Source organism: Magnolia sinica, chromosome 19 (assembly GCF_029962835.1).
Source record: "Magnolia sinica isolate HGM2019 chromosome 19, MsV1, whole genome shotgun sequence".
NCBI lineage: Eukaryota > Viridiplantae > Streptophyta > Magnoliopsida > Magnoliales > Magnoliaceae > Magnolia > Magnolia sinica.
In genome coordinates, this window is record NC_080591.1 from 9,496,791 (window position 1) to 9,511,637 (window position 14,847).

Here is a 14,847-nt window from a genome sequence, read left to right on the forward strand (position 1 = left end):
TATTGTGTATATGGAATCTAGGCTATCTAGACCCTTCATCTGCCATGAATGAAAGGAAAATAAGGTTATTCTATTATTCAAGTAGGCCTCAACGAAAACAAGGGTGGGCTCCTTATTGGGGAACCACATAAGCAAACTTCGAATTCGAATTACACAATGAAAGATCAAAGCAAACAAAGCATGCACAAAAACACAGGATTTTACATGGAAAACTCTTAATAGAAAAAATCATAGCACAAAGCGACAAACAAATCCACTGTGAAAACGAAAGTACAAGAGGTGAAATCACTTACAAATGCGAAAACCTTTGTTTTCTTCCTTCCAAACCCTAGAAACGACTTATCTCTTTTCGGTCCACCATAATCTTATAATTATACCCATAAATATAGTATTATACCCAAAATAGAAATAAATAGCACAATTACACAAAACCGCGCATGCCGTCAATTTAAGCATCGATCGATCGACATCAATCGAGCAACCCTCGATCAATCGAGCCTACCATGTTCGACCAATTAAACATGCTCAAAAGTGTTCAGAAAGTTAATATGAATTTTTCAAATTTTATTGATTGCTTGAGACTCCAAGTTCGATCGATCGAACATGTCCAAAACTATCCAAAGACCAATCTGTCTAATCAGGGGTTCACTCAGTCAATCGAGCAACCTATTCGATTGATCGAACTTCCTTATTTCTGTAAAAATTGAAGACATCCAGATAAAAATCTCCACCATGGCTTCAATCATCATAAATCTCAACTCCAAGCTCCATCTTTAATCATCTTCATCATAGCTTCATCGTCGTCACTTCTTGTACACATTCGTATGCATCAAACCTTTACTAGACCTAGATAAATTGAATAGAATTTAAACTTCCCCGTCAGAACTACCTTAGTAAGTATATTCGTTGGATCTACGCTCGTGTGGATCTTTTCAAAACTAGCACCACCTTCCTCAAGCAACTGTTAGATAAAATAATGATGAACATTAATATATTTAGTACGAGAATGATATACAAAATTCTTTACCAAATTAATCACACTTTCACTATCACAATTAACTGGCACGGCCTCTTGCCAAAAGCTCAAGCTTATTCATCATTCCTCTCAATCAAATACTTTCTTTGAATGTATCTGATATTGTCATATATTCTCAATTGCAAAGAGAGCAATCACATATTGAATCTTCGACATCCAATTGATCGCTCCACCTGCTAGCACAAACAAGTAATCAGAAGTCAACCTTCTATTATTTATAGTCCCCGCGTAATCTAAAAAAACATAACCTACGAGTTTTTCATCTGATTTTTCAAATGTCAAGACGAAGTCCGTAGTACCTCGTAGATAATGAAGTAGTTATTTCACTGTCTCCCAATGCTACAAATCCACTATGAAACTACAACACAAAGTGACAAACAAATTCACTATAAAAGCGAAAGTATAAGAGATAGAATCACATACAGATGCGAAAACTCTTGTTTTCTCCATTCCAAACTCTAAAAATGACTAAGCCTTTTTTATTCTATCATAATCCCGCAATTACACCCATATATATAGTGTTATACCCGGAATAGGAAACAAATCACACAATTATGTAAAATAGTGCATATTATAGATTGATCGAGCTCACAACGTTCAATCATTCGAATATGCTCAAAAGTGCCTAGCGAATTAACATAAAAAAATTTTAATTTTGTCGATTGCTCGAACCTCAAAGGTTGATCTATTGAACATATCTAAAACTATCCAGCAACCAATCTATTTAATCTGACGCTCACTCAATCAATCAACCTAATTGATCAATGAACTCCTTTGTTTTCGTAAAGAGGACATCCAAGACCACAACCCCTCCACCTTTTCCATGTGCTTTGGCCCATCATAGTTTTGGATGATCTAATTTTCAGACCTTAGGTTAAACTCATGGGAAGCATCTGGATGTCATACATACAAACTGAGGGTCCTATACCTGCCCGGTACCAGTATACTAAGGTTTCAGTTTTGTGCAAGTAGGCCCACTGCTTAGTTATCAGGAAAATGGAAGCAGAAGTCTGTGGGGCTTACTATGATTTATGTATTTTATCCACTCCTTCCATCCATCTTACCCGGTAATTTTAGGACTTGATCCCAAAAATGAAGCATATCCAAAGCTCAAGTAGACCACACCACAGGGAACAGTGTGAATTGAATGTCTGCCATTGAAAATTTCTTGCAGGCTACATAAGTTTTGGATAAAGCTGATATTTGTGTCTTCCTTTCATCCATGTCTGTGTGATCTTATGAACGTTGGATGACAAATAAACATCATTGTGGGCCCTAGTAATGTTTCAACCGTAGAAATCATTATCCCACTGTTTTCTATGGTGTGTTCCACCACTTGAGCTTTGGATATGCTTCAATTTTGGGCTCAACCACTGAATGAGCTGGAAAAATGGATGGACGGCGTGGATAAACCACATACATTCACGGTGGGCCCAACAGAGTTTACTAAGTACGATAAAAGCGTACTGAGTTAGTAGGCAGTCCGATTTCCTGGAAATGGGTACGGTGGATCCATTAACCAGGGAAGAGACCAAGATCGCATGCTGTGTATTTTCCAACCTGGGTGATTTTCGGGGCATCCTACGGCCGTGGAGAGAACTTTGAGATCAACGGTTGAGAACGAAACCGTGGACCCCACATGTACAGATTTGGGAGCCTTAACAAACTATACTCCCAAGTTCTTTTCGCATGTGGACGCACACCAACCTCTTTTTTATGCACCTTTCGAGTTCTCGTGCTCACGTGTGGACGTGGCACACGTGTGCAAGATCCTAGCCTATTACTAGGTAGGCCTCAGCTATATTATTACAAAATCAGGTCAGTCTACTAACACGGTACTGTGCTACACATGGTCTCTTAAGTGCTCTATTGGTCAGTTTCATTTAACGATCTATTTATCTTTATATATTTACAGATCACATGATGAGTGTGAAAATTTTGATTTTTTTCTATCGACCATCTACACGATGGATCCCACCTGAAGAATGGCTCGGATTCTACACACATGTTCCATGGTGGCATGTGTAACTAACGAGTACAGAGAGAGTACACTCGCAGTAGGGCTCTCCTTTATCCTTTTCTTTGGTTCGGAAACCTTAACAGGGAAGTTAAATTGAAAAATCTTTAATACTCTGGCAGAGTGTGATTAATGATACGCATAAACTTAAAAATTACTTAGAAACTGCTTTTTTGACATACAATTTAAAACTTTCTAAATTATATGTTCCAGTTTAGATGTATGAAGATCTAAAAACTATGCTTTTACGGTTATCTGACTATTGAATTGGTGGACACTCTTTGGACGGTTAAAAATGAAAAATAAAAATAGAAAAAAATCCAATGGTTTTATTTCAACAAAAACATTTCCACGACTCATATGTTAGGATTATTTATACAGATAATGTGACTTAGAAACATGGTTTACACAATTTAGTGAGTATAATTTGAGTTACTACACATCACTTGTATAATTTCTGAGTGCCTGCTTATCAAACGTCATATGCCTGCGAGAGAGTCGGGGTGTACATGAGCCAAGCTAGATTGAAAAGCTCACTCAGCTCGGCTTGATCTAGCGGGGCTCGACTCGGCTTAAAAATAAGCTCGCTCATTTTGAAAACGAGCAGAGTTCAATCATAGCGGATCTTAACTCGACTCAATTCGAACTGGGCTCAACTATAATCTCAAGCTTGAGCTTGGCTCAACTTGAAAACATATATATATATATATAGTAAAGAAAAAGTTAAAACTTAAATCCTATCTTATCCGTCCATCTATTTCTTACCATTTCATTTCCTTAGCCAACTCGCTGTGTCCGAGCTTCACAGTCTCTCTTTGTGAGCACCAACAACAAGGTACATCAATAGCTTTATCTAATATTATATATTTTATTAATTAATATTTGATTTGGGAGTTGGGTCTGGTGCGGATTGGGTCAGTTGGGTTGGGTGGCTAGGTTAAATCAGATGTGGGTTGGGTCGGATTGCTAGGTTGAGTCAGGTGCAGGCTGGGTGGGTTGGGAGCAAGCTCGACTCAACTTGACTCAAGATAAACTCGCCTCGACTCGATCCACTAGCACCCCTCGAGCTCGACTCGAAAAGTTCGGCAAACAAGCTAAGCTCCAATGATAAGCTTGAGTCTTAACTAAAGCTCGAGCTTCAGGAGAGGAGAGCACGGACAAATCAAGCCAATCTTAGCCCACTCGACTGGACTCAATATACAGCCCTAGCCAGAGTATCAAATAAACTCCCCACTTGAAAGAGATCAACGGTGGGGAGAGAACTCGCTGGGAAGATGCCCCAAACTTTTACAAAATTTACTAAAATACCCTTCAATGCGGCCATGCGAGTGATTGGACACGGTAGATTACAGTAAGTGATTGGACAATCTATAAAAGTTATGTCATCTGATAGATCCAAACCGTTCGTATAAAAGATCCCTCCATAGATGGACCAAAATTCGAAAATTACATTAGTTTTTTAAATCTAGATAGCAATTGGAAGACTATTTAATTACAAATGTATTGACAAAACGGTTCAAATTAAATGGTCGAAAAGCGTCCATAATGCGGCTATTATCCAATCACAATGAATTATTTATATGCACCACATCCATAATAGGGCCTGACAGAAGAACGGTCTGGATCTCATATAAGTAAGCCACGTATATGGTGGTAGAGATCTAGAAACTAACTTCTATATAAGCGCGCAGAGCCTGATCCTACCGTTGATTAATTTAATAGGATGGACAAAAACTTGTGATAGCGGCCAAGAATACTAACATCACCGATAGAAAATGACCAAAAACACCCTGACATCTGAGACATAAGTCAATTAAATTATAGCTCTAACTCTACAAATAGACGAGTCATTGTGGACCGTCCAAATTCCGGAGGCCATTGTATATGGGCCATGACCCAAAAATTGAACGATCCTAAATGGTCCAAGTAAGCATCTAATTATAGGAAACGAAACAGACGGTTGGTATTACCTACTTGTTGCAAAATTTTGGGATTGACCCATCAGCAATGGGACCACAATTAAGTTAATCTCGACCATCAAACAAATGGCCACATCACATCCCACAGTGTTTTGAATCAATAGATTAAAATTCTTTGCAGTTTTGTAAGTGAGCCACCCGAAAATTTAGGAGAAAAGAACAATCAGGGGTTATATTAGTCATTTTCTCTATAAAATGAGGCGGTTTTGGCATTAAAATGCTTCCATAAAGGCATTGTGTGGAAGTAAAAAGAGAGTAGGTAGAAGGAGGTTTGCAATGGCAAGGCCTGAGGGGCATTTTCTTTAGTAGTAAGAGCAAAAGATGTTCTTCTTCTCTCATGTCTCTACTTCCTTCAATCTCCTTTTCCTTTTCTTCTACTTCTCTTCCCATTGCCTCACCAGGTTCTTCCAGACTCATTTCAGGAAACCAATCTCTACAAGGTCTCTCTCTCTCTCTCTCTCTCTCTCTCTCTCTCTCTCTCTCTCTCTCTCTCTCTCTCTCTCTCTCTCTCACGTTTACTTCCTTTACAGAAGCAATGGATTTGAAGAAGACCCACATGAAGAAAATCATCTCAGCGATTGTTCCCAAGAAGGCAATCTCGGCTTCTTCAGCAGCCAATGCTTCGAGAAAGAAGACCTGGTTGCGGACATCATTCTTGGTGGAGAAGCACTGGTCTTCTTACCTTCTAGAAGCTCCCAAGACGCTCCACCACTTGTCGAGGAAGGCGAAGATACTGAAGAGGAACACGAAGATCATGAAGAGAATAAATTCGAAGATTTATCTACCGTCGAACAAGTATCCGGCCCCGAATATGCATCTGAATCAATCATTTATGAGGAAGAAAATGATGAGGAAGAAGCTCAAGAAAATGATGAGGAAGAACCTCAAGAGAAGCTTGAAACGAAGGAAGCTGATAACATAAAGCTATTGACAACACCAACAGAACCATACCTTGAAATATTATTAGCCAATGATACTCATTCAAAAGGTAAATGTAATAAATACTTAGGTAATCGTGATTTGTCTAATTATTAAAAGATTACTCGACCTGATATTGCTTATGCTATTGTAAGTAGGGAATCGCAGCCAACAACCAGAAGAAGTGAAGAATTCCTCTCAAGACGAAAGTTTCTTGAGTTTGACTCCTCCGACCGAAAGTGAAAAGTTTGGAGCGCGAGCAGATGAAAGTGAAGAAGTCCTTGCTGGTTCTTTCACCGGCGGTTCTACCTCCCATAGTTCTTATGAATGGAGAAGCTCAACGAATTATAGAGGTTCGGAAACGGAAGATCCGTTCTCTTCTTCATCTCGAAGGAGCTCATCCAAATGGGAAAATTTCACTGTCTATCGGAAATATGATGAAGAGATGATGTTCTTCGATAGAATTAGTGCACAGAAACTCAGTGAAACGGGTATTGTTAGTTCTCCAGAATCAATATCTAAATTCTAAAGCTAGCTTTGAATAAACCCATATTCCTTTCTGTGAATTCAAATGGTATTATAACATTTAGTGTACTGATTTCCTTAAAAAAAAATCCATTTTCAGAATCTTTAAGGTCTATACAAATACACCCAAGATCGATTTCGCAAAGGATAGCACACAGATTGGCAACGAGAAACAAAGAAGTGGAGAAGGGTCCGAACCCATTTCAAGAACTGGAGGCTGCTTATGTAGCTCAGATTTGCTTGACATGGGAAGCTCTGAATTGGAATTACAAGAACTTACGGGGAATGAAAGAGTCGCAAGGTGAGGAAGATTCGGGCTGCCCGGCCTATATTGCTCAGCAGTTCCAGCAATTTCAGGTTCTGTTACAACGGTTCATCGAGACCGAACCTTTTGAACGTGGCCGCAGGCCTGAAGTTTATGCTCGGATGAGGCTTTCTTCACCAAAACTGCTTCAAGTTCCAGAGTTCCAAGGTACCGTTGCTGGACATAGGCCAGTGGGGCCCACTTGTGGGCAATCACTAGTTGGTGGGTCACACGAGGTTTAGCCTCTTTTTTTATAATCATTTTCCTTTGTTCGTTTTAAGTTGAACTATATAAGCCATAATCCGAGGCCATTTATACCGTAGAGTCAAAGGAGTGATTAGACTCACCTGCTCTAGTAGTGGTTAGGTGGACCGCTAGATCTGGACCGTTCATCCTCAGCTTTGTGAGGTCTCATATCATGTAGACCATCAGATCTTGAGGGCTCACTCTTCTGCACAGACTTTCAACCGTTGATTAATTTTCATCAACCATTGATTGATCTGGGGCTGTTAATCACATGGGCCTCACGAAGAACATGACCTGGCCCAAGAATAAGGTTGGTACGATCATCTCATTGAGTGGGCCAAACATGTACATTTAATTGGCAGTTGGTTAGTTTGGTCTTAACTGTCCATTTTTCAATTCTACATGGGCAGCCAACGTGATGAACGGACCAGCTTTTTTGGGTGGGAGGACATGTTCATGGTGGCCCACAAAACAAACCAACCAGATCACACACGTGTGCCATGTTTAGTGGATTATTGTTATTTTGTTGCTGAATTTCGTTTATTGGTTTGTCCAAGATTCGGAAGCTGATCGAAGCAATGGAGATAAAGATGCGAAGATCTCATTAGCTGAATTTCTTATAGTAATGGAAGATGCGATTCGGACTTTCATGAATTTTCTCAAGGCTGATAAGAAGAAGCCTTGCCAGATTCTTCGTGCGCTTCTAAAGAAGAAGCAAAGCTCGGTTGATCCCACGCTCCTCCATCTGATCAAGAAAGCTAATAAGAGAGTGAGAGTCATGGCCCACCTTTGCCTGCCATTTCATTATTCTTGAGGAAATATGCATTGTTTGATCCAGCACTTGCTTAGCCCGACAAATATTTCATGTGTGACCCAGCAATTTTTTTGTATGGTGGGCCCCATGGTGGATGAGAGATGTCCTAAAATGTAATCCTCCATTTTCTTTGGAGGGATAGGATCATCTGATATTGTGAGATATTGGGGCATGGCCCATCCATGAGTGAGCCCATCAGAATATCACATAATCCTACCCTCCTAATTTTACCACATTCAATGAATTTAGTTATAATTACCCATTTTCATAGTATGGATATCATCTGATATTAAGGTAACCAGATGATCCTAACCACTAGATCACGACCCGTTAGATGGGGATCATCATCTTAATTCCATTTTCATATGATGGGTAAGATAGATCATTCGAAACAATCAAAGATCATATAGTACTTTTCTTGTTCTTTTTGTGTAATTGTGCAGAAGAAGAAGAAGCTTAAAGACCTCCGGCGCAGTCGAAAATGCATAAGGAAGAGGACATGGAAGGCAGACGAAGAGATGGAGATATTGACGGCCCTGATTGATCTGGAGGTGGTTTCTAGGGTTTTGAGGACGTCTGATATAACTGAAGAGCAGTTGCACTGGTGTGAGGAGAAGATGAGCAAAGTTAGAGTTTGGGAAGGGAAGCTACATAGAGATTCCACACCACTTTTCTTCCCTTCTCACTGACATGGCCCACCTTTGGATGTACGTGATCTGTGCTTTTGGGTTGCTTGCTGACTAGACAATGAGCATGGATTGAATATGCACTGTACCCTTTTTGTAAATACTGTACAAAAAAAAATGCAACCAAAGGGTCCACATCCAAACATACCCACATATGGGCCGTGGATTTTTATTCGAATCCAGATAAAGATAGATATCTTGGGGTTTTGAAGTCTACATGTGCCACACGTGCAAAAATGACAAGCATGCGGGGACATCCAAGGTGTAAATTGGGTAGGCCAGATGTGTACAAAAACAATGTATGGTTTTAAAATATTAATTACCAGCCGTCCACGTTCAATGACTGGCCTGATGACTTTGGTCCACCTGATGTACTCCTATGTACCTAGTTCGCACGTGTGTCTTGGTGTAAATGTGCGTGTGGGCTTACCTGAACTCCATCCAAACATACCCACATATGGGATACACGGATTTTGATGACATGGAATCCATGAAAGAATGTAAAGGAATGGCCATTGAGTACTGGAAAAGAAAAGGAATGAGTCAAGATAGAGATGAGCGTAGCTTTAGCTTTTTCTTTAACTTGGGATTTGTTTGTGGGTGGGCCACATATTCATGAACATGGGTTATGATTAAAAGAAAAGGGCATGAATCCAATTAGAAAATTGATATTTACCACCCTATGTTTTTCATGCATACACTCCTTTTTACTACTTATGGTACATTGAATACTCTACTTTTGTTTTTTAAAGGATCTGATTAGAACCATCTATTTTTTTCTAGAGTGATGAGCGGACCATACTGATTTTTGAACCATGTGATCTTCATGGCAGGGCCCACCTTATGGAACGCCTCCGATGTCCCACAGCACATGATGTGAGTTTGCATGTGAAAATCACATTTAATGGATCACAAATGATCATTCCCATATTTCACTACGACAGCTGAGAAGGGAAGTAGTTGTTTATATATACACTGTCAGAGTAGGCCACTTGATACGCAGGCACTCCAAACTTATACAACCGTCCAATAAATGTCCACCAAATCCCCTATAGCTAGATAACATGCATAACTTTTGGTTCATGATAAATCTAAACTGGAGCCCATAATTTGAACAGTTTATTTGAATTACTTGAACACCACATATGCAATTTCTAAATGTATGCGTATCATCCATCACAATCTCCAGAGTATCTAGAAAATAGGGGTGTAAGCTTAAAAAGGGAAGGGTGTATAAACATCACTCACTAAAAAGGAGGAGGCACGTGGATACACTTCAATTTTCAAGACCCATGTAGGAAGCATGGAATATGATTGTTACAAGCTTTATGCCGTTGGATCATGGCATGGCCATGATGGTAACACGCATTGATCGTAGAAAAGCATGGACATGAAAATGTAAAGGATGGCCGTGAAAATATTATTTATTATATCCATGTCCGATAGTGACAAACTAGGAATGGAACTGTCTAGTGACATGCATGTTATGGTGGGCCCCTCCATTGACTCAAGGGGCCATGGAAATGGGTGCATGAAAGCCGTTCTTTCATCTTATATATTTATTAGTGGAATGACACATGACTGTCCTTGGCAAAAAGAGTAGCAGAAGCACTTCTCAGCAAGCAATATCCAGCCGTCCATTTGAAATGACATTATCTAATGTAGACGATGACCCAGGTACAAGGTAGCAGGGTAGCTTCTTCTTTTTCTTTCTTTTTTTCTTTTTTTTTTTTTTAAAATGGTATCAGGATAGCTTATTTTTATGGTTACTCTTGCAATCTTAGCCATTGGGAGATATTGATATCCGACCGGTGGGCCTCACTAGGTGCCACAACTCATCCATTGTAGAGCTCCTATGGACAACCCTCACCGTCCAGTTGGTGAGAATCAAATAGACAGACGAAAAGAAATGGTCACCTGTCTAAAATTGGCGGGAAAAATCAGATGGCCACGATTGTCTAATTACTACGGCCATATTGGGCTGGTTTTCTAGGAGAGATTTTATGGTACGCCTTTTCACCGTGCATGGATTTTCCGGTTGACAGTTGAGTCCATATGGATCAGTAATCCAGACCATTGTACGGTTGAGTCCCGCAACCGATGGAGCATGCTGGAAATGGACGCGGATTGCGTCCTACCCCCGCCCGGACAGTAATCCGTCCGGGCAGGGCTCTGTGGGTCCCACCGTGATGTAAGTATTTTATCCACGCTGTTAATAGTTTTTATCAGATCATTTTTAAGGCATGATTCAAAAAATGAGGCAGGTACATTCCTTAAGTGGACCACAAAGTGGGGATTGAACGTCCACCATTAAAAACTTCTTGGGAGCTGGATGAAGTTTCAGATCAAGCTGATATTTGTTTTTTCAATTCATCCAGGTTTACATGACCTTATTAATAGGTTGGATGGTAAAAAAAACATCACGTTGTCCCATAGAAAGGTTTCAACGGTGGGTGTCATTATCACTGCAGCTTCTTTTAGTGTGGTCCACTGGAGCTGTGGACCTACTTAATTTTTAGCAGCATTCCTTAAAATGATCTGAGAAAATCAATGAACTGCGTGGATAAAACAATTACATCACGGTGGGCCCCACAGAGCCCTGCCCGGACGGATTACCGCCCGGGCGGGGGTAGGACGCAATCCGCGTCCGCTGGAAATATGCTGAGAATGGAATATCCGATCGACTGACTTCTGACCTTTCTCCTTGCATGCGGACTGCTGTTGTAGCTCGTAACGGTCTTAGTGTTAGCCAAAAATCAAAAGGTTAATGTCGATGCTTGCTATTGTTGTTCAATCCAACGCATGGCTACGCATGTAACGAAACTGCTCGATTCTAGGTTAAACGTGTGCAATTAGAGATTAGATACTGGTATACTAGAGTAGTGTTCAACTAATTGAATCAAACTAAACATTTGTGATCTTAAGTACCGAATTAGCTAGATTAGAACTAAATTTGTGAATATTAGCCTAACTATTCAGTGACTCACTATTTTAGCAATCAGGCAATTGATAAAAGAGGGGATTAGTCCTTTTAAATGAGTTTTTTTCTTTGAAGACCACTTCTCTTTTAATGGTGGTAGCTTAGATTATGTTTCTCAATAAAAATAATAAATTAAAAATAAAGAGCTTAATTATCAGTTTTGTTAATTAGTATGTTAATGTAGTACAATTAGTCAAATAAACACAAATAAATAAGCAGAAGAAATTACTTATGGCAGTCTATTTTAACGAAAATGTCTATGGTCTTGACGGTGCTCTAGACTTAAATGGTTGTGGAAAATACCAAATGGTCATGAAAAATACCAGACAGTCGTAAGATGGACATGGTGTGATGTTAGCAAGATATGACAAAAAATGTACCAATAAGAATTCAATAATTTATGAATCCAACAACAAGGTCACGGATAATACTATTAGCATACTATAGCGATATACTGAACAGTAGCAAAATTAAACTAAAAGGTAATTGAAGGCTCCAGGCCTACTGCAGTATGGTATTGGATAAAGGTGGAGGAGACTAAGCTAAAACACTAATACATGTTCATGAAGGACAAAAGAGTTGAAATTTTATGCGTGATTGTATTAGTATGTAGCTCCTAGCTCTTCTATTAGTATGTAGCTCCTAGCTCTTCTTCGTATGTTATTTTTATAGCTTTCTGATAGGTGATGGCCATGCGTAAAATCCCATGACTTGCACAAGAGCATTCTAATTACATTGTGGTCATATACCACTTGGATCTAGAGTTCTTATTTTATTGTGTCATCATAAGTGATATGTTTCTATTCTTAGATGGCTTCTCGTGTTCCTTTCGACTCTCTCGTGGCTTTTAGAACGATCTCAAATATTTTTCAGAAGAGTTTTCTTTTTAATTAAAATCCTAAAACATTCATGCTAGTTTCAAAGAATCTAGTAATGGAAAGTTGGTAAAACTTTTTTTTCATGTTAAACTCATGCAAGCCTTGCATCCATTAGTCACGTGTCATATGAGGGTCAAATGCTTTTCATGTGTACGGCTTTGAGCATCTAGCCTTCCTCAGTAGATAGGCATCTTTTGTTGCAAGTTTTTTTTTTTTCTCTCTTTTGGTTAGCTTGTCAGTTCAGACTTCACTGTTAGCCACCCACACTTGGGAATCCATACCAAGACCTCAATGTTGAAATGATGTATCTTTCACTAGTCTACCACTTGAGCTATGGATCAGGGTGTATGTTGAGTATGTTTGTCTTCTACTTTCATATGAGTGTGCCGACACATAGTAGCTTTACAATTGTTAATTTGACTAGCTTTGTTAAGTCAAGTGTAAACAATCCTATGAAGAATATCTCCAAGGGACAATTCATCTAAGGTGGGGCACAATCGACTAGTGGTCTATATGACCGAACCATGGGTCCCAATTATCATAACTGAAAACCCATGTCAAATGTGAAAGCCGCAAAGATGTGGAACACGTAACATTCAATCGCTGCTTCTTCTTGTGCATGTGGGTTCCATTTCAATCAGTTATTGTATACGGTAGCATGCCTCTTTGATATTTGAGGGACACTTTTTCAATCCTTAGATTTAGTGGGACATCTTTTTGTAAAGGTTCTTGAACCCCACACGCAGCACGAGTGCTAACTTGGCAAGTGTTTGGAACACGTGTGAAGAAAATATCGGGTTGATCCAATCATTAGTCAGACTATATAGTTTTTTCTTTTAAATTGTTCATTCTTTAAATATAAGAATGGACTACGATTAAATGAGTCAATTAATGAGGCAGCGTGCTTAACATCTCTATAAAAGACATGCTGAGAGAACCTATCATATCACAAATAATATGATACGATCAACGAGGCTGTCCCTCACAGTCTTTCCAAAATGAGGGATCATCCTAGAGACATTCAGAGAGTCTGCAATGTTCAAGAATGTTTTAAGTATTTGAAGATCAGACTGATATCCAAGCAAGTTTAGTTACAGTTCAAATCCAAATCAAGAGAGAATGGATATCAAGTAGATCAGGTCCCAAGCCGTACATTAATCAGAATTAAAAAAATGAAAAAACTCGAAGAAAGATCTAATTTAGCCCGTCTAATGATAGATCAATACCAAGTGTCACCATCCCTTCAGCACTCCAAACCATCAAGGAGCAAGTGTTCAAATGCAAGATGTGGGTCACTAGATGAGTGACCATGGTCAATTAATGGGCCATGAACATCTCCCATCAAGGGATCAATTATGAGAAGAAGATCCGAGAAGCCAACAATTCCAAATTTATATAGAATCTTGCCTATTCGAAATGCATGACATAAACGTGGAGGATCAAAGATCAGCAAAGACATCGGCGAGAGTTTTGCTACCTCGACAAGTTATAGAAGGAGCAATCAAAAAAGAAATCAACGCCCTACACCAAACACATATATTTACTTTTCAATTTATCCTTCATTTATCATCTTTTATACTAGCATAGCCTAGCCTAACTTTAGCATATATATCACTATTGTCCAACGCCTACCGCTAAAGTAACGAAGAATTGGATTAAATATCCATGGCCATAAGCTGTTTGATCCCGAACAACTGAGTTCTTACATAGGCGATCACACCTATCTAGTTACATCATCCTAACCATTCGCATTGATCATCTGTTCTAATAGACTGATCAAGTATATATCTCTCGTTTGTTTATTTTTTTCAATACTCTATCGATTGTAATAGGCCACATATTCAATTAATGAAATTGGCATTGTTCGGTCATTTTTATTTATTTGTTCATCTTCATTCTTTTAAGAAAAATATTGTAATTTTACTGGTGAAAGAGCAAGTCCTTATATATAAGGCAAAAGGAATCCATTCGGAATAGCTAACCTTAATCATTTCACAAATCACGTTATCATTGATCACAACCAATGGTTAAGAGAAGAGTTGGATCCTGCATCCTGTCTTTAATTAGTCTCAACACAAAGGACACTAGCAAGTCAATAAAACATTGAGTCAAGTAAACTGTAGCACGTTGGTGCATCATAATCACATATGAAATCTGAATATAAGCCTTAATCACACGTGTACCTTTGTGTTTGATTGAATTGAATTCCCATTGTTTCCCGTGGTATGGTCCACATGAGCTTTGGATCCTTACTCTTGCTTTGGTGGTAGACTCTCAGGAGTTTCAACACCTGGTCAAGGGTTCGAGTATCCATAGGTGGTGAAATCCCGCTACAGCATGAGTGCATGGGGGTGTGTGCATGTGTTATTAAATATAAGCCTTAATCACACGTGTACCTTTGTGCTTGATTAAATTGACCCAACAGAATACCCATTGTTTCCCATGGTATGGTCCACATGAGCTT

General features: G+C 39.2%; 2 protein-coding genes across 6 annotated transcripts in view; one reads left to right on the top strand and one right to left on the bottom strand.

Annotated features, from left to right (window-relative positions):
- Window positions 1-5,263: 5,263 nt before the first annotated feature.
- Window positions 5,264-9,901, top strand: LOC131235457 (uncharacterized). 5 transcript variants are annotated; one of them, XM_058232640.1, is made up of 7 exons: window positions 5,264-5,472; window positions 5,563-6,020; window positions 6,106-6,441; window positions 6,576-7,001; window positions 7,583-7,794; window positions 8,283-8,546; window positions 9,311-9,901. In XM_058232640.1, the coding sequence occupies exons 1-6, from the start codon at window positions 5,354-5,356 to the stop codon at window positions 8,526-8,528; spliced, it is 1,797 nt and encodes a 598-aa protein (XP_058088623.1). In that variant the 5' UTR covers window positions 5,264-5,353; the 3' UTR covers window positions 8,529-8,546; window positions 9,311-9,901. The 5 variants fall into 5 exon arrangements, with proteins under 5 accessions (XP_058088623.1, XP_058088624.1, XP_058088622.1 ...); XM_058232641.1 differs by having other exon boundaries at window positions 9,359-9,899; XM_058232639.1 differs by lacking the exon at window positions 9,311-9,901 and having other exon boundaries at window positions 5,265-5,472; window positions 8,283-8,890.
- Window positions 5,742-14,847, bottom strand: part of LOC131235458 (F-box protein At5g46170-like) — a 32,560-nt gene continuing 23,454 nt past the window's right edge. The window contains exon 2 of the mRNA XM_058232647.1: window positions 5,742-5,849. The gene's annotated coding sequence lies outside the window, so the exon portion shown is untranslated. The remainder of the gene's footprint in view (window positions 5,850-14,847) is intronic.

Bases quoted from the DNA above. Each gene is read 5' to 3' on its own strand.
- LOC131235457 (XM_058232640.1), top strand. From the start codon at position 5,354: ATGTTCTTCTTCTCTCATGTCTCTACTTCCTTCAATCTCCTTTTCCTT. The intron at 7,002-7,582 runs GTGGGTCACACG...GGTTTGTCCAAG, and splicing joins TTGTGGGCAATCACTAGTTG to ATTCGGAAGCTGATCGAAGC. The intron at 7,795-8,282 runs GTGAGAGTCATG...GTAATTGTGCAG, and splicing joins TCAAGAAAGCTAATAAGAGA to AAGAAGAAGAAGCTTAAAGA.